Below are 27,735 nucleotides of genomic sequence, written 5' to 3'. Positions count from 1 at the left end.
TTGCATCGGTTAAATTTAACGCGGTTGGTGGAACAAATGGAGGAGGATTTCAAGAGATGGGATATGGTATCCCTGTCACTGGCAGGGAGGGTGCAGGCGGTTAAGATGGTGGTCCTCCCGAGATTCCTCTGTGTTTCAGTGCCTCCCGGTGGTGATCACGAAGGCTTTTTTTAAAAGGATTGAAAAGAGCATCATGGGTTTTGTGTGGGCCGGGAAGACCCCGAGAGTGAGGAAGGGATTCTTACAGCGTAGCAGGGATAGGGGGGGGGCTGGCACTACCGAGCCTAAGTGAGTATTATTGGGCCGCTAATATTTCAATGGTGAGTAAGTGGATGGGAGAGGAGGAGGGAGCGGCGTGGAAGAGATTAGAGAGGGCGTCCTGTAGGGGGACTAGCCTACAGGCTATGGTGACAGCCCCATTGCCGTTCTCACTGAGGAACTACACCACAAGCCCGGTGGTGGTGGCTACACTGAAGATTTGGGGACAGTGGAGACGGCATAGGGGAAAGACTGGAGCCTTGGGGGGGGGTCCCCGATAAGAAACAACCATAGGTTTGCCCCGGGGGGAATGGATGGGGGATATGGAATGTGGCAAAGAGCAGGAATAACGCAACTGAAAGATCTGTTTGTGGATGGGAAGTTCGCGAGTCTGGGAGCGCTGACCGAGAAATATGGGTTGCCCCAAGGGAATGCATTCAGGTATATGCAACTGAGGGCTTTTGCGAGGCAACAGGTGAGGGAATTCCCGCAGCTCCCGACACAAGAGGTGCAGGACAGAGTGATCTCAAAGACATGGGTGGGGGATGGTAAGGTGTCAGATATATATAGGGAAATGAGGGACAAAGGGGAGACTATGGTAGATGAACTAAAAGGGAAATGGGAAGAGGAGCTGGGGGAGGAGATCGAGGTGGGGCTGTGGGCAGATGCCCTAAGCAGGGTAAACTCGTCGTCCTCGTGTGCCAGGCTAAGCCTGATTCAGTTTAAGGTATTACACAGGGCGCATATGACTGGAGCACGGCTCAGTAAATGTTTTGGGGTGGATAGGTGTGCGTGGTGCTCGAGAAGCCCAGCGAATCATACCCATATATTTTGGTCATGCCCGGCACTACAGGGGTTTTGGATGGGGGTGACAAAGGTGCTTTCAAAAGTAGTGGGGGTCCGGGTCGAACCAAGCTGGGGGTTGGCTATATTTGGGGTTGCACAAGAGCCGGGAGTGCAAGAGGCGAGAGAGGCCGATGTTTTGGCCTTTGCGTCCCTAGTAGCCCGGCGCAGGACATTGCTAATGTGGAAAGAAGCCAAGCCCCCGGGGGTGGAGACCTGGATAAATGACATGGCAGGGTTTATAAAGCTAGAGCGGATTAAGTTCGTTCTAAGGGGGTCGGCTCAAGGGTTCACCAGGCGGTGGCAACCGTTCGTCGAATACCTCACAGAAAGATAGATGGAATGGAAAAAAGAAGGCAGCAGCAGCAGCCCAGGATCGGGGGGGGGGGGGGGGGGGGGGGAGGAGGAGGAGAGAGGAGGAACCAGAAGGACTCTCAGGGTTGTTAATATATACTGTATAATATGTATAGGTCGTTGCTACAGATAATTATATATTGGACTGTTAAATTATATTTTTGGAGAGTGTTATTTGTGATAAGGCAGTTTCCAATTAGGGTTAGTTTTCATTTTTGTTATTTATTATTTATTCATTTTCTGTTTATAAAATAGGTCATTGTTATTTGTGTTGTTATAATATTGTGTAAAGGATGCACAATGTACTGTGTTGGTTGACCAAAAATTTTCAATCAAATATTTTATTTAAAAAAAAGCTATCTAATCAGTCCCACTCCAATGTTCTTCTGCCATAATCCTGCAATTTCTATTTCCTGTCCAAGAATAATGGCAATTCCCTTTTGAAAGTTTGTTACCTTTTCAGCTATCGTTTTTAATAAAGCAAAATACAGTGCGTGCTCTAAAGAATCTCACAGACTCAAAACGTTAACTCTGTTCCTCTCTCCACCGATGCTGCCAAACCTGCTGAATTTATTCAGCGTTCTCTGTTTTTATTTCAGCTATCATCATTGTTGGCTTGACTTCTCTGTAAACACCATGGGACATTGCATTTATCTAGCTCATTTAAAATAACATTACTGTAATGCAGAGGGGTACATTTGGAGGTTGGGATAAAAACACAATGTTAAATCAAACCAAGGGAAATTTTACTCTTTATTTTGCTGTAAAACTTGAAACTAGGAGTGCTTAATGCTGACACGAGGTGAAACAGTGACATATTTTTAACTTAAAAATGAAAATTTGCAATTGCGTCACAAGTTAACCAGTTTATGATGATAAAAATATTTCCACAGATTTCTCATTCCAGATGTCCTTACTGCACAAATGCTGGTCTTCTCCATTGTATGGTTTTGAATCCTTGTTGTATGTAAGCATACTTGGCTTGTTGTTCAGTTGGGAGACTTAACAAAAAGTAATGATTAGCTGCAAGATACGCCAATGGGCAACAAGAATGCAATCACTCAACCACAGCCTTTCAGGATACAGTTAAGATAGTTAACTTATCTTTTCCCAAGGACATCCGTTAAAATAGTAACTCATACTGGGAGGAAACGTAGCTAAAATGACTATGCAAATTGAAAAACCTATCTTGGTTTCCCATCGATATGATTTGGGACTCCATACTTTCAATGACTGCCGGATCAAAATCTAAAATCAGTAAGAAGCTGAATAACAGTGGTGTTGCTCAACTCAAATTGTCTATTAATATCTCCTAACGGCCACAAAATTTGGCACAGTACAATGTTTATTACTGAAATGAATGTACAAGCACAGTTAACAGTAGAAACATACTCATGGCAATATTTTGTTTGCTAATTTTAAATCAAATTTCTTCACTTTTCCTAGCTCAGGGATAGCAGATAAATTCTGCTAATGCAACACCAACATGGTGGTGAAAGGACTCCAGGCAAATCATGGAACAATCTATCGGATTTCTCCCCCACAATTTATGTAACTACCTTTCCTTCCCTACCTAATTTCTTTTAAAGCCTTAATGAGTTGTTGCAGCGCATTTTGCAGATGGTACAGACGTCAGCCATCGTGAAGGGAATTAATGTTTAAGATAGTAGGCGATGGCGTGATTATCACAATCTAATTATGTGTGAATTAAAATTAACAGCTTGCTTCTCATTCCACATTCTACCAACGTGTTCACTTTTTCACGTTTCAAAAAAGTATACGTTGGTTACTTGACCTACTGTAAAATGACTTGAATACTTTGTTGAATACCAAGTCTACATAGTTATCATTAGGATTATTTAATTTTTTTCCCCCCACCTGTCCTCTTCAATCCAGGAGCTGCATCATTTTCTCTTTGTCTTGGCAGTCCCACAGCGTCGCGAATGACTTGCTCCACTCCGGGGAGGTGAGTTCTGTGGTGGTTGAACAGTGCAAGCATGGATCCGCACGCAGCCTCCGCGGTTTGGCAGGTGGTGTTTGATGATGTGGGTAGATGGAACGCTCTGGATTCTGAACTCTCCTTCCACTGTTTACATTTGCCCTCCGTGTGCTCCATCTTACGACACCCGAATGATTGGCGCCTTCGCGGATGCTTTTTCTCCAGTTTGTGTGTTCTACGGCAAGCAATTTCCACGTATCGATGGGGATGTTGCATTTATTTAGGGAGCCTTTCAGAGTGCCCTTGTAGTGTTTCTCTGCCCTCCTAGTGATCACTTGCAATTGCAGAGCTCAGAGTATAGGGGCTGGTTTAGCACACTGGGCTAAATCGCTGGCTTTTAAAGCAAACCAAGGCAGGCCCGCAGCACGGTTCAATTCCCGTACCAGCCTCCCCGAACAGGCGCCGGAATGTGGCGACTAGGGGCTTTTCACAGTAACTTCATTTGAAGCCTACTTGTGAAAATAAGCGATTTTCATTTCATACAGTACATGTTTCAGGAGTCATGTCGGGCATCACGGCTGGTCGAGCGTGACCACAGCCTAGATATTGGGGACATTGGCCCGGGAAAGGATGCTCACTTTGGTACGGCTATCCTGCCAGTGGACTTGCAGGATTTTGCGGAGGGAAAGTTGGTCATATCTCTCCAGGGATCTGAGGTGTCTGCAGTACATTGTCCATGTTTCTGATGCATACAAGAGGGCAGGGACCACCGCTGCTCTGTAGACCATGAACTTGGCGGTGGATTAGAGTCTCAGTCCTGACACACTCTGTTCTTCAGGCATCCGAAGACTGCACTGGCACATTGGAGCCCATGTTGGATTTTGTCGTCAATGTCTACTGGTGCCAAGAAGGGGCTCCCGAGGTATGGGAAATGATCCACATTGTCCAAGGGCTCACCTTGTATCTTGATAGTCGGGAGGCAGTTTTATGCGCCAGGAGCAGATTGTTTTCTGGTTGTTTAGTCTGAGGCCCATTCTCTCATATCCCTTGGTGACTGTATCAATGACAGTTTGTAGCTCGGTCTCAGTATGTGCACACACAGGTGTCGTGTGAGAACTGTAGCTCAATGATAAGAGTTTGGGGAGGTCCTGGTTCTGGCCTGGAAGCGTCGGAGGTTGAACTGGTTCCTGCTTGTTGCAACTAACAGACCAAGGGAAAGGATTGGGTTAAAATGCAACTACAGCAGAAACAACTACTGTCTGTTGCCCATTCCATTGTTCAGAATATCCAACACACCTCCCAAGGAGCTTATGAGCTTTTATCTAATTTCACTGACTGTTTTCACTGCTTGTGGAATCATCTTTCAATTGAGGAGACCAAACACAATATAGGAAACTGCTTTGCTCTATCTGTGAGTGGAACTCTTAACTCCGTTTTGGCTCTTCACTTAAACACATTCTCCCATCCCAACTATGATTCCTTCAGCTCCTAATACTGCTCCAACCATGCTCAATTCAAGCTTCAACAACATGTCTTTCTTTTCAGTACTCTGCCATCCACTGGTTTTAACAATATCTTCAGTAACTTAAACAACAAACCCTTACATGCAGCATGTGCCACTGGTGATGGGGACTGGTGGTATACTAGATGAATGAATGGAAAACAACTGTACTTTTTGTTAGACTACCTGGTAAGGTTCTGCATGTAATTGTCTCTTTTTCACACATGGGCCTAGTACAATTCCTACAAGTCTTCCTTTCCTTTAAACCTCCTGACTTTCCCATTTTTTTATTGTATGAGAAGATCGTTCACATCATTTAACAGTTTTTTTGTCACTCCAATAAGCAGTGGACAAGTTAATCAATTCAACAACTTCTCAGTCAGTGGAACACTTGCTTTTTTTGCTTCTTCTTCTCCCACCTTCCACTTTCATCTGACGAACAGTCTTACTTATCTTTCAATTTTCGGTTCTCAGGAACAGTCAAAAGCAGACACACAAATCTGGCTTTCCTTTTAACAGACACTGATGCAACTATTTGATTTTTTTTTCGTGCCATCATTATCTCTAGATGGTGCTCGAACTCAGGATCTAAATGCACTTATGATCTATAAAAACCATAATTGACTGCAATCCCAGCACCAACACTGTACGGAATTCTTACAAGCTGACTTTGTTAAAAGGATGAAAAAGCAATTGTTGGAAACCAAAAATAAAAACATAAAACACTAGAAATACCCAGTAGATCAGGCAGCACCTGTGAAAAGAGAAACACGGCTAACATTTCAGGTGTACGGCACGGTAGCAGTGGTTAGCACCGTTCCTTCACAGCGCCAGGGACCCAGGTTCAATTCCCGACTTGGGTCACTGTCTGTTGCGGAGTCTGCACGCTCTCCCTGTGTCTGCATGGGTTTCCTCCGGGTGCTCTGGTTTCCTCCCGTCCGAAAGATGTGCTTGTTAGGTGAATTGGACATTCTGAATTCTCGGTGTACCCGAACAGGTGCCAGAATGTGGCGACTAGGGGATTTTCACAGTAACTTCATTGCAGTGTTAATGTAAGCCTACTTGTGACAATAACGATTATTAAAGGTTTGTGATCTGTCGTTAGAAGTGGAAAAAGTTAGAAAGATAGCAAAGGGAAGGTCAAAGGCAGGCCTGTGATAGGGTGGAGACTGTAGAAATTGAATGATAAAATGGATAGTAGCACAAGGTAAAAGGAAATGGTAATGAGGCAAGTAAAGAAACAATACATGGAACTGGAAGAGATTTTAAAAAAATTATTTATGGGATGTGGACGTCGCATTTAGGGCTCATCCCGAGTTGCCAATCAGGATCTTTTTTTAATTTGTCCACTTAAAGAGTAATTTAGCCTGGGCAATTCACCTACCCTGCACATCTTTCTTGGTTGTGGGAGTAAAACCCATGCAGACACAGGGAGAATGTGCAAACTCCACACAGACAGTGGCCTGGGATCGAACCCGGGTCCTCGGTGCCGTGAGGCAGCAGTGCTAACCATTGTGCCACAGTGCTGCTCGAAGCTTCTCGAATGTTGCTGGAGCTGCACTTATCCACGCAAGTGGAGAGTATTCCATTATACTCCTGACTTGTGCCTTGTAAATGGTGGATAGGTTTGAGGTAGTCAGGAGATGAATTACTCATCACTATATTCCCAGCCTCTGATCTGCTCTTGTAGCCATTATATTTACATGGCTTATCCCAGTTCAGCTTCTGGTCAATAGTAATCCCGAGAACGTCGATAGTGGGGGCTTCAGAGATGGTAATGACATTGAATGTCAAGGGGTGATAGTTAGATCCTCTTTTGTTGCGAGATGGTCATTGCATGGTACTTACGTGGCACGAACATTACTTGCTACTTGTCAGCCTAGGCCTGGATATTGTCCAGGTCTTGCTGCATTTGTGAATGTAAATGGTAATAACAGAATGATCCCCAACAACTGCCATCAGATAAAAGTGAAGACAAAGGTTATTAACTGAAATGGTCAAATTCAATGTTGAGTCTAGAAGGCTGTAAAGAGGCTAACAGAAAGATGTGGTGCTGTTCCTCAATTCTGTTGAGCTACAATGGATCAGTGCAGGAGACAGAAGACAGAGGGGTTTCAGAGTTAAAACAACAATCAGTCCCTTCAGAATGAAACAGGAGGGGAGGGATAGTAGATTTGGCAGTGGGCACATACTCGAGGCATCAGAAACAGCGCAGGATAATCCATTAAGTTGGTGAGCTGGGTAATGCAGCACGGTGGTACAGTGATTAGCACAGCTGCCTCACGGTGCCGAGGACCCAGGTTCGATCCCGGCTCTAGGTCACTGTCCACGTGGAGTTTGCACATTCTCCCCGTGTTTGCCCATGTTTTGCCTTCACAACCCAAAGATGTGCAGCGTAGGTGGATTGCCTCCGCTAAATTGTCCCTTAATTGGAAAAAAATGAATTGGGTACACTAAATTGATTTTTAAAAAGTTTGTGAACTGGAAGGTGAGAACAAAGGGAACTCCTATATATGCTTAATCAGGGAGGGGAAAGAACACAAATTTGGGAAATGGAACAGATTCAGTCAAGGACCTTGTTACCAATGATCAGGGAAACCTTGGTTCAGAAAAAAGACATTTCAAAAGTGCTGGCCACGAGGGTCGAGGACTGTGTCCCGGGGGTAATCCACGAGGACCAGACGGGATTTGTAAAGGGCAGGCAACTAAACACCAATGTGCGGCGGCTCTTAAACGTGATAATGATGCCATCAGAGGAGGGAGAGGCGGAGATAGTGGCAGCTATGGACGCGGAGAAGGCCTTTGACCGAGTAGAGTGGGAGAACCTCTGGGAGGTGCTGCGCAGGTTTGGGTTCGGGGTAGGGTTTATCAATTGGGTTAAGCTCCTTTACAGAGCCCCGATGGCAAGTGTAGTGACGAACCGGCGGAGGTCGGAGTACTTTTGACTGTACCGAGGGACGAGGCAGGGGTGCCCCCTGTCCCCCCTGCTGTTCGCATTGGCGATCGAACCATTGGCCATGTCATTGAGGGAGTCTAATAAATGGAAGGGGGTGGTCAGAGGGGGAGAAGAGCATCGGGTGTCGCTATATGCGGATGACCTGTTGCTGTACGTGGCGGATCCAATGGAGGGGATGGTGGAGGTCATGCAGACTCTAAGGGAGTTTGGGGAGTTTTCGGGCTATAAGCTCAATGTAGGGAAGAGTGAGCTCTTTGTATTACAGGCGGGGGACCAAGAAAGAGGGATAGGGGACCTACCGCTGAGGAGGGCGGAGGGGAGCTTTCGGTATCTGGGGATCCCGATAGCCAGGAGTTGGGGGACCCTACATAAACTGAATCTGACGAGGTTGGTGGAGCAAATGGAGGAGGATTTCAAAAGATGGGACATGTTACCGCTCTCGCTGGCGGGTAGAGTGCAGTCGGTCAAAATGGTGGTCCTTCCGAGGTTTCTGTTTGTGTTTCAGTGCCTTCCCATCGTGATCACTAAGGCCTTTTTTAAGAGAGTAGGCAGGAGTATTATGGGGCTTGTGTGGGCGAATAAGACCCCGAGAGTAAGGAGAGGGTTCCTGGAACGCAGTAGGGACCGAGGAGGGTTGGCGCTGCCAAACCTGGGGAGCTACTACTGGGCAGCAAATGTGGCGATGATCCGCAAGTGGGTGATGGAGGGAGAGGGGGCGGCATGGAAGAGGATGGAGATGGCATCCTGTAAAGGAACGAGCCTGGGTGCGTTGGTGACGGCACCGCTGCCGCTCTCGCCGACAAAGTATACCACGAGCCCGGTGGTGGCCGTAACGCTAAGGATCTGGGGCCAGTGGAGACGGCACCGGGGTGCAATGGGAGCATCGGTGTGGACCCCGATCAGGTGTAACCACCAGTTTGTCCCGGGGAAGATGGACGGGGGGTTCCAGAGCTGGCATCGGGCGGGGATTGGAAGAATGGGGGACCTGTTCATTGACGGGACGTTTGCGAGCCTAGGGGCACTGGAGGAGAAGTTCGAGTTACCCCCGGGAAATGCCTTTAGATATATGCAGGTGAGGGCTTTTGTGAGGCGACAGGTGAGGGAATTCCCGTTGCTCCAGACACAAGAAGTTCAAGATAGGGTGATCTCGGGTGTATGGGTCGGGGAGGGCAAGGTGTCGGAAATACACCAGGAAAGAAGAGGGGGAAGCGCTGGTAGAAGAGTTGAAGGGTAAATGGGAGGAGCTGGGGGAGGAGATCGAGGAAGGTCTGTGGGCTGATGCCCTAGGTAGGGTTAATTCCTCCTCCTCGTGTGCCAGGCTCAGCCTGATACAATTTAAGATGGTCCGTAGAGCGCACTTGACGGGGGCGAGGTTGAGTAGGTTCTTTGGGGTAGAGGACAGATGTGGAAGGTGCTCAGGGAGCCCGGCGAACCATGTCCATATGTTTTGGTCATGCCCAGCACTGGAGGGGTTCTGGAGAGGAGTGGCGGGAGCAATATCTCAGGTGGTGAAAGTCCGGGTCAAGCCAAGCTGGGGGCTAGCAATATTTGGAGTAGTGGACGAACCGGGAGTGCAGGAGGCGAAAGAGGCCGGCATTCTGGCCTTTGCGTCCCTAGTAGCCCGGCGAAGGATCTTGCTATTGTGGAAGGAGGCGAAGCCCCCCAGCCTGGAGGCCTGGATAAATGATATGGCTGGGTTTATAAAGTTGGAGAGGATTAAGTTCGTCTTGAGAGGGTCTGCGCAGGGGTTTTACAGGCGGTGGCAACCGTTCCTAGACTATCTCGCGGAGCGTTAGAGGAAGGTCGGTCAGCAGCAGCAGCAACCTTGGGGTGGGGGTGGAGGGGGGGGTCTGCCTGGGAGGGTGGATGAGCAAGAGATAACATGAAGGGTTGGGGAAACTGGCACGTACGGGTGAGGGCCAGTGTACAAAGCTGTGTAAATATATCATTTTGCCATGTATATATCTTGCTCTGCGCGATTTCTCGTTTTTTTTTACGGGGGGCGGAGTTATTGTTTGTAAGGGAGAAAAATTGTGTTAAAAAACTTTAATAAATATACATATTTTGTAAAAAGAAAAACGACATTTTGGAAGCGCCGTTATGAAGATAGCACCATCACAACTCAAGCAACAGAGATAGAAAAATTGGAATTAAAAGTCTTTATAGGAAGAGAGGTGGGAGGAAGTGACAGAAGTGTGGATATTGGTCTATTTGATATCCCCAGAAATGGAGACAGGGAGGTTCAGGAAAGGAAGGTTAGGAGAGGGATCATGTGAAGTTGAGGGAATCATGGAAATTAGAAGGGAAAATTGGTGACATTTTCCAGTTTGGGGCAACAATGCCACCAGTACACAAATGCAGCAGACGAGGTGAGAGTGAGAGACCTGACTAGGATTAGAACGAAGATTGCTTCAAGTATCACATGAAAAGTAGGAAATAACTAGGAACAATTTGGGTTCCCAAAGCAATCTTTTCATTTGGAGGAAACGAGTGGAGTCAAAGGGAAAGTGGTTCAATATGAGGACATGTTCAGCCAGGCCGAAGAGGGTGGTGATGGATAGTGACTGGTTGTGCCCTTGGTGGGGATGGAGGTGCAGCTGGATTGAACATTTGTGGTGAAAAGGAGACAGTTAGGGCCAGGAAACTGTAACTGTTAAAGCTGCAAAAGGCATTGGTATTGTAACAGATGTAGGTGGGGGGTGGGAGGAACAAAGGGAGGAAACTAAAGAAGAGAAAAGAAGAATTCAGCTCTATTGGACAAGAACAGGCTGAAAAAATTCCCGACCGTAATCAGTACGGTTTGTTTCTGAAAAGGTGGGTGCGTGTTTCTTTTTTAAAAATCTTTTTATTGGCAATTTCGAAATTATATACATTGCTATTCGTTTTCATTTATTGTACAGCCCCAAAGGTTTCTTCTTAAGTTTCTCTATTTACAGTTTGTCGTCGCCTGGCTCAGCATACAATCCTCCCTATCCCCCACCCCCCCTCCCTTTGATCTCTCGGGCGAACAGCAGCGACGACAGCGGGCATCCCTGTCTGGTGCCCTTGTGCACTGGAAGTACTGGGAGCTGGTGTTGTTTGTCAGTACGCTTGCCATGGGAGCATTGTACAGGAGTTTCACCCATGAGGTGAATCCTTTTCCGAGCCCGAACCGCTCCAGCACCTCTATAAGGTACTTCCACTCAACTCTGTCGAAGGCCTTTTCTGCATCCAGGGTGCTCTGTCCCCGGATGGGGTCATGATCACGTTGAGCAGGCGCCTGGTGTTCGATGTTAGCTGTGTATCTTTGACAAAGCCCGTTTGATCCTCTGCGACCACCTCTGGTCCGCAGTCTTCTGGACTTTTGGCTAAGATCTTGGCCAATATTCTGGCACCTACGTTCAGTAGGGAGATGGGTCTTTATGAACCGCATTTAGTCGGGTCTTTGAATTTCTTAGGTATTAGCGAGATTGAGGCTTGTGTTAACGTAGGTGGCAGTGTGCCCCTTGCCAGCGAGTCTGCGAACATCTCCCGCAGGTGCGGGGTCAGTGCTGTTGCGAATGTTTTGTAGAAGTCTGCCGGGAACCCACCTGGTCCCGGCGCCTTCCCCGCCTGCATGGATCTGGTGTGTGTGTTTCTAAACATGCTTGCTATTATGAAGAACATGCTCAAAACAAGGTTAGTTCACTGGATGGAAAAGTCACAAGCCCAGACTTACAAATTATGTAGTACCTGAACCAGGAGGACTTTAAGAACTATGACACACTTGCCAAAATATTTATCAGAATATATGTATTCGAATGGCCAACAGCTGTTTTAAAAAGGTGATCAAAAGACTAGTGATTGAAAAACTTGTTAAAAACATTTGGAAAAAAAAAGCAGGCAACCACTACAATTCTTCACTAGTCTTAGGTTAGTGTAAACAGTTGAAGTGCAGCCCTCTTGAAAAATATGTCCCAGTGTCTGAAAAAACCCTTGGCCATTTTCCAAGCAACCCCTATATTCAAGGGGAAACATCAAGGTTAAATTATTAATTCTGTCTACACAACATTTAAAATGTAACATATACCCGAATAATCATTAAATCATTAATTCCGACAGAAACATGTAACATTGATTATTCGCCACTTAGGTTTTTTTCTGCCCTGTTCTTGACCCTAATGCTGTCTGCATTTATGAGAAAAAGCTTCTGGGTAGCTGAATGCCAAATTTAAGCTAGCCTTGTGTTTCCTTTCAAAATTTACTTTACAAATCGAACTTCCTATTATCAAGAAAAACGTTACATCATTCACTTCATAAATAACCTGAAAAGCATTTCTAATAAATGCCATTGACAACACTCAGTTGAGTTATTCATATATATATTACATATACATATACGCAAGATATACACAATCCACCCACGAGGAACGAAGGACCACCCTTCAGAAATTCACATCACAAAACCATCTTGTGGGTTTGAGCCTGCAACTGTATTATGATGGCTGACATAGAAAAATTGAATAAGATTATTTCAAAAGAGAATTGGATGGCACTTGAAGCAAATAATTCTCCAGGGTTACAGCTGGGGAATGGGACTGAATTGCTCCTCAGAGACCAACATGGGTTTGATGGGTCAATTGACCTCCTTCTATACTATGATGCCTCGATAACTCCAATAATATTAGCAATTTACAATGACAAATGCAGACACAAAATGTAACTAACTATTATGACAGCAATGTAATGGACAGCAAGTGTACGTGCAATGCAAGAGTTTTTAAATATTTGAGCAAGGTACCAACGCCATTGCTCAAAGTCAAAAGATCATTGCATTAAAAAACTCAAGTTGATTAAATCGGGAGATGCTGCAGGGCAGCACGGTGATGCAGTGGTTAGCACAGCTGCCTCACGGTGCCGAGGTCCCAGGTTCGATCCCGGCTCTGGGCCACTGTCCCTGTGGAGTTTACACATTCTCCTTGTGTTTGCGTGGGTTTCGCCCCCACAACCCAAAGATGTGCAGGGTAGGTGGATTGGCCATGCTAAATTGCCCCTTAATTAGAAAAAATAATTGGGTGCTCCAAATTTATATTTTAAAAAATCAGGAGATGCTGTAGAAACTCACTTCACAGAGCCAAACTGTAGCTGGAGACTGCAAATATATCCTGAAAGTTGACTGAAAATTTAAAATGGGAAATTTGACATATCTCATCAATAGTACGGTTGTCGATAGAAATTGCACACTCTGCACAAGACTTCTCTAATAAATTGCAGCCATGATGTGGAGATGTCGGCGTTGGACTGGCGTGGGCACAGTAAGAAGTCTTATAACACTAAGTTAAAGTCCAACAGGTTTGTTTTGAATCACTAGCTTTCGGAGCGCAGCTCCTTCCTCAGCTGAGTCACCTGGTGAAGGAGCTATGCTCCGAGAGCTAGTGATTCGAAACAAACCTGTTGGACTTTAACCTGGTGTTGTAAGACTTCTTACTGTAATAAATTGCACACATGCCTGTTGATGTCAGTCCCGTTTTCAGCTATTTGCATTTCATAAAATGTTTGGCAATAGAACATTTATAGCAGAAGAGCCAAAATGTGTCAAGTGATTAGCCAGTAAAATATCAGAGATAAATGGGGTAGAGACTAAGGTTTTTTTAAACTAATGTCTACAACTGCGTTTTTGTATTGATTACAATACAAAGCTCAACTGTCCAAATTACTTATTTTTCCCAATGTGGTATACGATTCTTGAGCTTGTACATGTTCATTCTGAAAATCATATGAAGATTAATTTATATTCAGAGTAAAGGTTATCCTCCATGTTACAAACACAGGTCTGCCATAGATGTGTTTTTACATTCCTGAAAGTGATAAGAGCATCTTACTTCTCTGGGAATTGACTCACAATGCCCTATTATCTACTCACATGATAGCACTCGAGGCCAAAACAATAGCATCCCTTTAGAATCAGACTGATCTGTATCTTTTGTTTCTTCAACCTCTCTAAAGAAGGGCTAAGCAAACCGTGACGGCGGGACAAGGTCTGATTTGAAACAGTAAGCTGCTTAATTTTGCTTTAGGGTGAGTATACTGAAGTTATGACCAGAATCACTTAGTGCAAATTGTAAAAATTCCTGTTGTGAAATGATATAAAATAAAGAAACTTCATTCATGCCCACATCAGTGAGTTAATTACCTAATTCAAACAAGATGTCTTCCAACTACTATTCAGTACTTTTAATATATTTTGCTCAGCAAAACCTCTCTTAGCATTTACTTTAACAAGTTTAGCTGCACCCCCAGATTTCCTGTTTCAAAAAGCCAGCCAGCCTGTCTTTGTTCCTCTTTTCAATCTCCTTATCAGACAGGTGAAAAATCCTAGGACTTTCCAACACGATAGATGTGAGCTTTTAAAAAATTAATTGCCCAGCTAATAAATGCTCATTTTGTCTCTCAGAAAAACATTCACCATTTTGCAGATTAGTAAGTTTTACATGTGTGCCATTTTACAAAAAGGCTTTGAAATTAAAATTATTTCCCATATTTCCTGTGGCAATTGGTCAAAAAGTCCTTAAAACATTTCCATTCTGTAAAAATACCCACTGCAATCTTTGGAAGGTAACTAATGATCAGATTTATTTATTGTCCAATTAGTGACAATATTTGGTTAAGGAGCATAGGGGCTGGTTTAGCACACTGGGCTAAATAGCTGGCTTGTAATGCAGAACAAGTCAGCAGCGCAGGTTCAATTCCCGTACCGGTCTCCTCGAACAGGCGCCAGAATGTGGTGACTCGGGGCTTTTCACAGTAACTTAATTGAACCCTACTTGTGACAATAAGAAATTATTATTATTTAAAAATCACATAACAGACATTGCGATAAAAAAGTCATGTTGTTTCCAATGCTGTAGTACAAGGGATTGGCTGATGAAATTCAACGTGGGCAAGTGCGAGGTCTTGCACTTTGGAAAAAAGAATAGAGGCATGGACTATTTTCTAAACGGTGACAAAATTCATAATGCTGAAGTGCAAAGGGACTTGGGAGTCCTAGTCCAGGATTCTCTAAAGGTAAACTTGCAGGTTGAGTCCGTAATTAAGAAAGCAAATGCAATGTTGTCATTCATCTCAAGAGGCTTGGAATATAAAAGCAGGGATGTACTTCTGAAGCTTTATAAAGCATTAGTTAGGCCCCATTTAGAATACTGTGAGCAATTTTGGGCCCCACACCTCAGGAAGGACATACTGGCACTGGAGCGGGTCCAGCGGAGATTCACACGGATGATCCCAGGAATGGTAGGCCTAACATACGATGAACGTCTGAGGATCCTGGGATTATATTCATTGGAGTTTAGGAGGTTGAGGGGAGATCTAATAGAAACTTACAAGATAATGAATGGCTTAGATAGGGTGGATGTAGGGAAGTTGTTTCCATTAGCAGGGGAGACTAGGACCCGGGGGCACAGCCTTAGAATAAAAGGGAGTCACTTTAGAACAGAGATGAGGAGAAATTTCTTCAGCCAGAGAGTGGTGGGTCTGTGGAATTCATTGCCACAGAGGGCGGTGGAGGCCGGGACGTTGAGTGTCTTTAAGACAGAAGTTGATAAATTTTTGATTTCTCGAGGAATTAAGGGCCATGGAGAGAGAGCGGGTAAATGGAGTTGAAATCAGCCATGATTGAATGGTGGAGTGGACTCGATGGGCTGAATGGCCTTACTTCCGCTCCTATGTCTTATGGTCTAAAGGAGATACATTTTAAGGAAAATAAGGAGTACAAATATTAACATTTCATAACTTCCATTTGATAAGATTTCATCAATTTAAGAGTTGATTTGCACAACTGCAATTAGACTATGCTGGACCGATTTCCCAGAACCCTACCTCCACTTACCCCAATAATAATAAGTCTTTAGTAGTGTCACAGGTAGTCTTACATTAACACTGCAATGAAGTTACTGTGAAAGTCCCCTAGTTGCCACATTCTGGCGCCTGTTCTGCGTGCACAGAGGGAGAATTCAGAATGTTCAATTCACCTAACAAGCACGTCTTTCGGGACTTGTGGGAGAAAACTAGAGCGCCCGGAGGAAACCCACGCAGACACAGGGAGAACATGCAGATTCTCCACAGACAGTGACCCAAGCCGGGAATCAAACCGGGTCCCTGGCACTGTGAGTATAGACAGCAAGGATTACCAACTGCAAAAAGACTATTCCTGTCACAGCAACCGATATCCCAACGACCATGCACAATCATTGGGTAGTTTACATCACAACCACTGCCACAGCATAGATTAGTAGAATACGATTGTCCATTTCTTAGCACAGATGGTTATTTGGCCTGTCATGTCTGTGCCAGCTCTTTGCAAGAGCAAATCAGCTCATTCCACTCCCCAGTCATAGAACATACAGTGCAGAAGGAGGCCATTCGGCCCATCAAGCCTGCACCGACCCACTTAAGCCCCATCCCCATAACCCAATAACCGCTCGTAACCTTTTTTGGTCACTAAGGGCAATTTACCATGGCCAATTCACCTAACCTGCACGTCTTTGGACTGTGGGAGGAAACCGGAGCACCCGGAGGAAACCCACGCAGACACGGGGAGAACGTGCAGACTCCGCACAGACAGTGACCCAGCAGGGAATCGAACCTGGGACCCTGGCGCTGTGAAGCCACAGTGCTAATCATTTGTGCTACCGTGCTGCCCTATAGTCCTTTCCCCATAAGCCTGCACATTTTCTTTCTAGACACTTATCTACTTCCCTTTAAAAAATCCTAACTGAATCTGCATTCACCACATTATCGATGCATTCCAGTTTATTATACACTGTTTAACAATAAATGTCCAGACTCATGCTGCTGTAGATTATTTTACCATTCATCTTAAATCAGTGTCCTTTGCTTATCCTCATCTATTTTTAAATAAATTTAGAGGACCCACTGTGCCACCGTGCTGCCCATATCCACATAATTAAAGTCCTTTCATCACTGGAATTGTTCTCGTCTCTCTTTTCTACATCGTCTCCAAAGCCTCCAATTCTCCCTAAAGTGTGGTGCCCAGAATTGGAATCAACACTCCAGGAGACCAACCCAGAGTTTTACAAAACGTTTCACCATAAATTCCTTGTCCTTATACATTTGTCTCATTTTATAAATGATGTGGAGATGCCGGCATTGGACTGGGGTGAGCATAGTAAGAAGTTTTACAACACCAGGTTATAGCCCAACAGGTTTGTTTCAAATCACTTAGAACGGCAGATTTAAAGGACATTAATTAGTGAACCAGGTTTTCAAAAGAAAAAAAAATTGACAATGGTTTCATGGTCATCATTATACTTTCAATTTTAGACGTTCCTGTTCTTCGTACTTTTTGCTAAGGGTGGTATCATGCCCGGTACAGGCTTGTGGGACCAAAGGGCCTGTTCCTGTGTTGTATTGATGTGGAGATGCCGGCGTTGGACTGGGGTGAGCACAGTAATATGTCTTACTACGCCACCAGGTTAAAGTCCAACAGGTTTGATTCGATGTCACTAGCTTTCGGAGCGCTGCTCCTTCCTCAGGTGAATGAAGAGGCATGTTCCAGAAACATATATATAGACAGATTCAAAGATGCCAGACAATGCTTGGAATACGAGCATTAGCAGGTGATTAAATCTTTACAGATCCAGAGAGTCTGTGTTGTAGGTCGACTTGAGTGGGTTTGTGATCTGTAGCCCTTTCGGGATCTTGCCTGCTTTCTTGCATCTTCGTAGAAACTTAATGTCAGTATCTATATGCGCGATCTTCCTAGAGATCCTCTCCACTTTGAGCCGATGTTTCTGGAACATACCTCTATATGTTTCTGGAACATACCTCTTCATTCACCTGAGAAGGAGCAGCGCTCCGAAAGCTAGTGACATCGAAACAAACCTGTTGAACTTTAACCTGGTGTTGTAAAACTTCTTACTGTGCTCACCCCAGTCCAACGCCGGCATCTCCACATCATGGCTACCATCGACAACGCAAACTGCCGGCTCAAAGTGGAGAGGATCTCCAGGAAGATCGCGCATATAGACACTGACATTAAGTTTCTACAAAGATGCAAGAAAGCAGACAAGATCCCGAAAGGGCTACAGATCACAAACCCACTCAAGTCACCCTACAACACAGACTCTCTGGATCTGTAAAGATTTAATCACCTGCTAATGCTCGCATTCCAAGCATTGTCTGGCATCTTTCAATCTGTCTATATATATGTTTCTGGAACATACCTCTTCATTCACCTGAGGAAGGAGCAGCGCTCCGAAAGCTAGTGACATCGAAACAAGCCTGTTGGACTTTAACCTGGTGTTGTAAAACTTCTTACTGTGCTCACCCCAGTCCAACGCCAGCATCTCCACATCATTACAACACCAGGTTAAAGTCCAACAGGTTTGTTTCAAATCACTAGCTATCAGAGCACTGCTCCTTCCTCAGGCGAATGAAGAGGTAGGTTCCAGAAACATATATATCGACAAAAGTCAGAGATGCAAGACGATACTTTGAATGCGAGCATTTGCAGGTAATTAGGTCTTTACAGATCCAGAGAGAGAGGGATAATCCCAGGTTAAAGAGGTGTGAATTGTCTCAAGCCAGGGCAGTTGGTAGGGTTTCACAAGCCCAGGCCAGATAGTGGGGGATATATCTCCACACCAATACAACACAATGCCTGTACCGGGCATGATACCACACTTGGCAAAAAGGGCAAAGAACAGGAACATCTCAAATTGAAAGTCTAATGATGGCTTCTTTTTTTGAAAACCTGGTTCACTAATTAATGTCCTTTAAATCTTCCGTTGTAAGTGATTTGAAACAAACCTGTTAGACTTTAACCTGGTGTTGTAAGACTTCTTACTGTGCTCATTTTATAAAGCCCAGGACCCCATGTGCTTTTAAAAAATCACCTTCCAAAACTGTTTTGCCACCTTCAACAATCTGTGTACACATATCCCAGGCCCCTCTGTTCATGTACCCATTTTAGAATTACATCTTTGATTTGATATGATTTTGCCTTGTCCGGAAATGCTTGCTTCCTGTGATGAGTCTCGGCTAAAGTGTTTTGCTCCCTGCCTTCTGAAAGTACAATTCGTGGGTCTCAAAACGGGCAACCCTGAGACCGAGTCCATGCTGTATTTCAGATCTTGATAGTATCCAGGGGGCAAAAAGCTGAATCTTAATTCAATGATTACGAGGCACATGAAATCAAGAGAATAAGTTCCTTCATAATATATGTTGAAGTGTTTTCCATCCATCGGCGTTTTTAACCCTTCTGGAACATCTCTTGTCTTTTCTACTGATGCTAACAAAGCTGGGTCTGACATATTGGTTTAACCTTCAGGTTGACTTTTCTTACTTTTAGTGCAGGCTGGTGACTCTTCTGCTTGGTTTGAACTTCTGTAATTTTCTCCTCAATGACACTGGGCAGCACAGAGGTTCGCACCGTGGCTTCTCAGCACCAGGGTTCCAGGTTCAATTCTCGACCGGGTCACTGTCTGTGCAGAGTCTGCATGTTCTCCCTGTGTCTGCATGGGTTTCCTCCGGGTGCTCCGGTTTCCTCCCACTAGTCCCTAAAGACGTGTTGTTAGGTAATTTGGACATTCTGAATTCTCCCTCAGTGTACCCAAACAGGTGCTGAATGTGGCGACTAGGGACTTTTCACAGTAACTTCATTGCAATGTAAGCCTTCTTGTGACAACAAAAAGATTATTATAATAATGTTGCCATTATCCTTACTAAAGATATGCTCGCATGTAGAACAGATAGCTAAATATTCTACTTCATTGGATTTAGCAAGAGTCTTTTGTTTTCCTGGGGGGAGTTCAACTGTCTCTGCTATATCTGCACTGACTTCATTCAATCCCAAATCATTTTCATTAACTGTCTCGACCATCTCTGGGAAATGTTCGGACATCTTCATTGGTAAGATAAGTACGGCTGACTTGCAGGTTGTGCTGGATTTAAAGTACAGGTAAGCTGGTGAAGCTGCCACTCAGAATGGGAAATGCCAGATGTGCGAAGCTGATAACTACTGCAGCAATTCCCTGAACAAGCCAAAGGATTGTTGCAGCACGGGATGTGACCCATCAGTCTGCACTGGATGTCCAAATGAGCAATTCACCTAGTGGTACCCCCCCCCTTCTCCCCACTATCCTGCATATTCTTCCTCGTTTGATAACTTTTGAATGCCTCAAATGAACCTGCCTCCACCACACTCTCAGGAAGTGCATTCGGGATGAATCATCCAGTCCTCAACCACCCTCTACGTGAAACTTTTTTGCTCATGTCACTTTTGTTTTTTTATGCTGTGCTTTCATTTTCGATCCTTTCACAATTGGGAACAGTTTCTCCTTAACCATTCTGTTCAAACCCTCATGATTTTGCATACCTCGATAAAATCTCCTTTCAGCCTTCTCTTCTCCAAGGAAAATAGTCCCAACGTCTCAAATCTATCTTCATTTTTTTTTCTTTTTTTTATAAATTTAAAGTACCCAATTCTTTTTTCCAATTAAGGGGCAATTTAGCATGGCCAATCTACCTACCCTGCATGTCTTTGGGTTGTGGGGGTGAGACCCACGCAGACAAGGGGAGAATGTGCAACTCCACAAGGACAGTGACCCGGGACCAGGATCGAAGCTGGGTCATCAGTGCCTTGAGGCAGCAGTGCTAACCATTGCAACACTGTGCCGCCCTCCAATCTATCTTCATAACTGAAGTTCCTCATCCCTGGAACCATTTTTGTGATTCTTTTCTACAACCTCTCTAATGCCTTCACATCTTTCCTGGAGTGCAGAGCCCAGCACTGAACACAATACTCCAGCTGAGGCCGAACTAGTGTCTTCCATAACCTCTTTGCTTTTCTCATTTATGCCCCTACTCAAGCCTAGAATACCGTACGTTTTGTTAACCATGCTCTCAAACTGTCCCATCACCTTCAATGACACCCAGGAAATGGAGCACACATTCAACAGGACTGACAATTCTTGCATGGCACGAATTTCAAAAATATATATCCTATTTCAGATAAATGGATTTGAGATACTGTACTGTCTATGTTGAAGTCAACTACGGCCCGAGTGTACTGGTGACATGCTGATGGTTAATACTAACATGCAGCTGAATTAATAAGTAAAATTGATGCCTTGAAACTGGAATGCACCTGGTAAATTTAAAAAACACAATTCATATTGTCAATTCTTTTCTTTATTCGTTCACGGGATGTGGGCATCGCTGGCTGGGCCAGCATTCATTGCCCATCCCAGAGGACATTTAAGAGTCAACCACATTGCTGTGGATCTGGAGTCACATGTTGGCCAGACCAGGTATGGACGACAGATTTCCTTCCCCAAAGGCCATAAGTGAAGATGGGTTTTTACGACATTGACAATGGTTTCATGGTCCCCTTTCGACTTTTAATACTAGATTTGTATTGAATTCAAATTGCACCATCTTCCATGACGGAATTCGAACCCGGGTGCCAAGAGCATGACTCTGGGTCTCTTGATTACTAGTCCAGCAACAATAACACTACACCACTGCCTCCCCATAGCCAGAACTGTCAAGTCTAATATAAGCTTCAAAAACAAAAAAACGGATTAAAATAATTTCTGCCAGATGTTTACCTATGGTTTCTTTATTGACAAATATCCTCAACAGCACATTCTTTCAATTCTAAAACTAAGCAATATTCAATCCCTTTACAAATTTCAACAAGAAGCACTCTTTTTGTAGATGTTCCAGTTTTACAGGTGTCATTAATCATAATATCATTACACTAAATCAAAAAGGGGAGTTCAGTAGGAGAAAATCAATTATACTTCCTGACATTTTAAAAACATTTACAAGGAAATCACATGACCATTATATTTTATTGAAATCCTCGTGACAACATTGCATTCTTTGTGTATAATTGAGAAGGTCTCCTCTCCTTCCAGGGGCTGTTTAGCACAGGGCTAAATCGCTGCCTTTGAAAGCAGACCAAGGCAGGCCAGCAGCACGGTTCAATTCCCGTAACAGCCTCCCCGATCAGGCGCCGGAATGTGGCGACTAGGGGCTTTTCACAGTAACTTAATTTGAAGCCTACTTGTGACAATAAGCGATTTTCATTTCATTTCATTTCCCTGAAATAACCTTTTCACTAAACTGGTACAGTTGTTTTGCCTATACTGACAAACTCTAATCATATATTCACATATCTGGGGATGAACAGTCATTTTTGACATACAGCCCCAAACATATGGATCAGTGTGGGAATTCTGCCTATGTCTATTCCGTAGTAAACACTTGTTCCACCAAGGCTGGTCCATGACAGGCGACTGATCCAGATCATCCACCCAAAACAAGTTATTAAAAATACATTTAAACAGCCTAGGGATAAAACTGTTCAACAATATTTAGACTGCTTGTCCATTTCAACCAGATCCTTATTGACCTCATGTATTTTCTGCATTTTCTGGCATGGTTTCAAATTTCCAGCAGCACACATCTAATCAAAATTGTGATGGCGAGTGGACTGAGTTAAAGTACAGATTAGACACAACTTCATATTCAAACAGACTGAAGGACCTGGATGGCCTCGGTTTGTGTACATCTCAAAATTAAATGCCTGGATATCAACATTGTAAACCAAATGAGTTTCATTATGAATCAAGCATGACTAGACAGGTATGGTGATAACACATAATGATCTTTAGTTCCGAAAACAGACACGTGCTGACAACACTGAATCTTTTGAAAGTATCTCCATGCATACACATACCCAAAAGGTACAACTGATCACAACAAAAAATAAAAATAGAACAAGTTTGGATTTGTCCACGAGATCTTCTGAATGACTGCATAAGTAGCTTAAATCGAATAGCCTCAACAATCCAGAATTGGACACAGCTACAAGAATTTTCGTTAAAGGCCCAGTAAAACTACTGAGCTGAATTTCGGCTTTCTGGTGTTTTTAGTGTGATGTCCCCACACCTCAGGACATGCAAAGAGAAAGAGCTGCGCTCACCACAGGAGGCCAGAAAAACACACTGGCCTTCAACCAGTCAATGTAACCAGAGACTTCCTAATCTAGTATTTATCGCCACCAGGATGAGTACATACGCCTGAATTACTGACTTAATTTGAAAACAGATCCTGCAATGGTGTAACTTCCTAAAATCAAACAGGCACACATATCAGAAGCACACTGTGGTTAACCGACGTCCCTTGGCCTGGACGGCTGTGGACCCATTTGCAGCGGCAGCTTCTTTGTTGTTTGTTTTAAACCGAGTGTGAGTGTACACACTCACGGGGGGGGGGGGGGGGGGGACCAAAGTGTGCATCGTGTCGTCCTGCCTCACCCCGCAACCCCCTCCCCCACCAAGAAAAACCTACTTCAAAGCCGAGCAGAAGGGAGGCTGTTTGGGAGAGGAGGGTCACTGCAGGGTGCTGGGCATGTTTGCTTTGAAGGCAGAGTGTGCACTAAGTGCAAGGGACCCATTGCCCGGATTATCTTCAACAATGAAGGCGGGGGAGTGGCGGCCGATGTGTTTCTTCCTACCCAGATGCGAATGGCGGCGGCCTCGCCGCCTTACTTCACCCCCTTGAACTCTTTCTTCCCTTTTACCTCCATTGAAGCTGACCGTATCAAGGTCCGGAATCCGCTCCCCCACCACCCCGGCCTCAATTTCCCCCGTCCAGCCCCCGGTACTCACCGTCAGTGAGGGTGCCAGAATGACGGCCCGGATGAGGCCAGCGTGCCAGTCCCGCTCCCGGAGAGAGGCGGACGGTTGCTGGCCGGGCCGAGCAGCCCCACAAGCCGCGTCCCCGAAAAGGCACAGCAACCGCTTCCCGATCAGCTCGGTTCCCAACGCCGCCATGGAGTGGGAGGGAGGGGGAAAGGGGGTCGAGGGGGAAGGGAATTCGGAGTTCGTTCCTTTTCTCACAGGCAACGGTCAGTCTCCGAGACAGAATCACAATGATTCCGCCATTACACTTTCTGCACCGCCACTGCAGCCAAAACCATCCGAGTAGCGCCGCCGTCAGGTGGGAAGACTGGCGCTGCAAGTGCTGGCGGAGGTGACAGCGCCTCCTGCTGTACTGGAGGGCAGCAGTCAGCGCCACGGGCGGCGACAGCGCCTCCTGCAGTACCGGAGGACCGCTGCTAGCTTCCAGCCTGCGGCAACAGCGCCCTCAGGCTGCGCAGTGTGGCAACTACACACCTCCAAGAATGTGACAACGAACCGCGTTACATCAACAGCTTTCATTTGTATTGCGCTTTTAACGCCCTAAAATGTTCCAAGGAGCTTCATAGGAGCGTTACCAAAATAAAATTTCACACCCAACCACAGACAAAAACAGAATACAGCGATTCCTGGAATTCTGATACAGAAGGACTGTTGAAATGTTGCAGAACTGAAACGTCAACTCTTCTTTATCTCTCGACAGATGCTGCCTGACCTGCTGAAAATTTCCAAAATGTTTTGTCTTTATACCAACCACATTTGGGTGGCATGATGGCACAGTGGTTAGTGTTATGTTCTTGTGCTAGGCCGGTGTGAATGATGCACAGAAGAACATCTATGTCTTGACGAGTTAAAGTATTTTATTATAAAATGAATGCGTGGTAAAGGTAACTACAATAAATATATTGCAAACTACTAATACTGATAAATTATCCTAGAGCAAGTACGACTATCCATTAATACGACTAACTCCCAACTCCTCAAGGTACAGAGTCACATGGTAGACTTACACTGCCACCTGCCCGCATGTTAACACAAACAAATAACAAAAAGGAATCAGGAATCACCCACAGTCACCATTAATACATACAATCCCCCTCCTCCCAACCCCCCCCCCCCCCCCAACTAACATTCAACGTTATCCAATTCTTGAAAGTGTCTAATGAATAATGCCCATGAATTGTAGAACCCCTCCATCCTTCCCTCAGTTCAAACTTAACCTTCTCAAGAGTCAAGAATTCCAACAGGTCCCCCTGCTACGGGGTGAAGAGGCTGCTCTCCATCCCAACAGGATCTGTCTTCGGGCAATCAACGAGGCGAAGGCTACAACATCTGCCTCCGCACACGTTTCCAACCCCGGCTGGTCCGACACCCTGAATATGGCCTCCCGAGGACCCGGGTCCAGTTTGACTTGCACCACTTTAGAAATTACCCTAAAAACCTCCTTCCAGTTATCCTCCAGCTTTGGACAGGACCAAAACATGAACGTGATTTGCGGGGCACATCACAAAGTCTACCCCTTCAAAGAGCCGGCTCATCCTCGCCCTTGCGACACCTTCAGCTGTATCAGCCCCAACCTCACGCACGAGATGGAGGCATTCACTCTCCAGAGCACCTCACACCAGAACCTCTCCTCCATAACCTCTCCCAACTCTTCCTCCCAGTTTGCTTTGATCCCTTCCAGTGGTGCCTTCTCCTCTTCCAAAATAGCTCCGTAAATCGCCTACACTACCCCCTCCTCCAGTCCCCTGTCGTCAGCACCTCCTCCAGCAATGTGGAGGCCGGCTCCACCGGGAAAGCTCTGTATCTCCTTCCTGGCAAAATCTTGAACCTGCATGCATCTAAACATTTCCCCCTGCTCTAGCCCATACTTCGCTCTCAGCTCCTTCAATCCTGCAAACAGACCCCCAAGAAACAAATCTTTTAGTGTCTTAATCCCCTTCCCCTCCCATTTCCGAAAATTTCCGACCCACTTCCCTGGCTCAAATCTGTGATTCCCCCGAATCGGCATTTCCCTTGACCCTGCCCCCAACCCGAAGTGTTGGCGAAACTGCCTCCAAATTCAGTGACCACATTTACATGGACTTGAACATCCTCATCCAACCATTGTATCTCTTCCATACCTATAGCTTGAAATAGTGCATTGGCTACGACAAGATGCTTGCCTGGTGTGTAGATTAGATTGAAATCATATCTTTGTAGCTTCATCACATGTGCTGGATCCTGGGGACATTTTGTTCAGATGTTTTCTAACTATTGCTACCAATGGTCTGTGGTCAGTTTCCACAATAAAAGTTGGTAGTCATGGAACTTAGTAAGACCATTAATTAAACCTAAGCATTCTTTTTCAATCTGAGCATACCATTGCTCTATTTCAGACATTGACCTGGAATCATAGGCAATTGGAAGCCAATTTCCATCATTGTCTTGTTGCAATAACACCGCTCCTAACCCATCTTTCGACGCATCTGTTGATATTTTTGTCTCCCTGATAGGGTCAAAAACATCAGCACTGGCACTGAAGTCAATGCTTCGTGTAATGCATGCTATTCCTGTTCATGTCTAGTAGGTCATTGGAATATCGTGCCTTTCTTGATTGTTTCTCTGAAGTGTGAAGTTTTCACTGCAAGGTTAGGTACAAATTTGCCAACAAAATTTATCATTCCTAACATTCTAAGTATATTTAGATTTCCAGAAGGCCTTTGACAAGGTGCCGCATAGGAGACTGTTAAATAAGTTAAGAGCCTATGATGTTAAGGGTAAGGGCCTGGCATGGATAGAGGATTGGCTGACTGGCAGTGGGGATAAAGGGGTCTTTTTCAGGATGGCAGCCAGTGATGAGTGGTGTGCCTCAGGGGTAGGTGCTGGGACCACAACTTTTCATAATATACATGAATGATCTGGAAGAAGGAACAGAAGACACTGTTGCTAAGTTTGCAGATGATACAAAGATCTGTAGAGGGATAAGTAGTATTGAGGAAGTAGGCAGGCTGCAGAAGGACTTGGACAGGCTAGGAGAGTGGGCAAAGAAGTAGCAGATGGAATACAATGTGGAAAAGTGTGAGGTTATGCTCTTTGGAAGGAAAAATGGAGGCATAGATTATTTTCTAAATGGGGAAATGCTTAGGAAATCAGAAGCACAAAGGGACTTGGGAGTCCTTGTTCAGGATTCTCTTAAAGTTCAGTCGGCAGTCAGGAAGGTAAATGCAATGTTAGCATTCATATCAAGAGGGCTAGAATACAAGACTAGGGATGTGCTTCTGAGGCTATATAAGGCTCTGGTCAGACCCCATTTGGAGTATTGTGAACAGTTTTGGGCCCTGTATCTAAGGAAGGATGTGCTGATCTTGGAAAGGGTCCAGAGGAGGTTCACAAGAATGATCCCTGGAATGAAGAGCTTGTCGTATGAGGAACAGTTGAGGACTGTGGGTCTGTACTTGTTGGAGTTTCGAAGGATGAGGGGGGATCTTATTGAAACTTACAGGATACTGCGAGGCCTGGATAGAGTGGACGTGAAGTGGATGTTTCCACTTGTAGGTAAACCAAGAAGCAGAGGACACAATCTCAGACTAAAGAGACGATCCTTAAAACAGAGATGAGGAGGAATGTGTTCAGCCAGAGGGTGGTGAATCAGTGGAACTCTTTGCCGCAGAAGGCTGTGGAGGCCAATTCACTGAGTGTCTTGAAGACAGAGATAGATAGGTTCTTGATTAATCAGGGGATCAGGGGTTATGGGGAGAAGGCAGGAGAATGGGGATGAGAAACATATCAGCCAGGATTGAATGGCGGAGCAGACTTGATGGGCCGAATGGCCTAATTCTGCTCCTATGTCTTATGGTCTTATACGTTTTTGTCATTGGGACGTGGCATATTCAAGATTGCCTTTATTCTTTCTTGATCCGGCTGTATATCTTTTGCAGTCAGCTTGTCTCCCAGGAACGTAATACTGCTAACACCAAATTGGAATTTGGCTTTTTTCAGCTTTATGCCATTCTTCTTAATGCTCTTCAGCACTTGAGAAGACTTTTATCATGTTCTTCTTGTGTTGATCCCCAGATGATAATGTCATCAACATAAACTCTGACACCTGGAATTCCTTCAACGATGTGTTCCATTGCCCGATGGAAAATCTCTGATGCAGAAATTATACCAAATGGCATCCTTAAGAAACAACATCGCCCGAATGGCGTGTTGAAAG

At 45.0% G+C, this 27,735-nt stretch overlaps 1 protein-coding gene across 2 annotated transcripts in view; it reads right to left on the bottom strand.

The window, feature by feature from the left end:
• Positions 1 to 23,818, bottom strand: part of kdm3b (lysine (K)-specific demethylase 3B) — a 215,795-nt gene extending 191,977 nt beyond the window's left edge. For both annotated transcript variants that reach the window (XM_072512004.1, XM_072512005.1), the window contains exon 1: positions 23,508 to 23,818. In XM_072512004.1, the coding sequence (XP_072368105.1) occupies positions 23,508 to 23,672 (165 nt within the window). In that variant the 5' untranslated portion in view covers positions 23,673 to 23,818. The remainder of the gene's footprint in view (positions 1 to 23,507) is intronic.
• Positions 23,819 to 27,735: the final 3,917 nt, after the last annotated feature.

This window comes from Scyliorhinus torazame, chromosome 7, assembly GCF_047496885.1.
Source record: "Scyliorhinus torazame isolate Kashiwa2021f chromosome 7, sScyTor2.1, whole genome shotgun sequence".
Lineage (NCBI taxonomy): Eukaryota > Metazoa > Chordata > Chondrichthyes > Carcharhiniformes > Scyliorhinidae > Scyliorhinus > Scyliorhinus torazame.
This window is presented reverse-complemented; position numbering and strand designations above follow the sequence as displayed.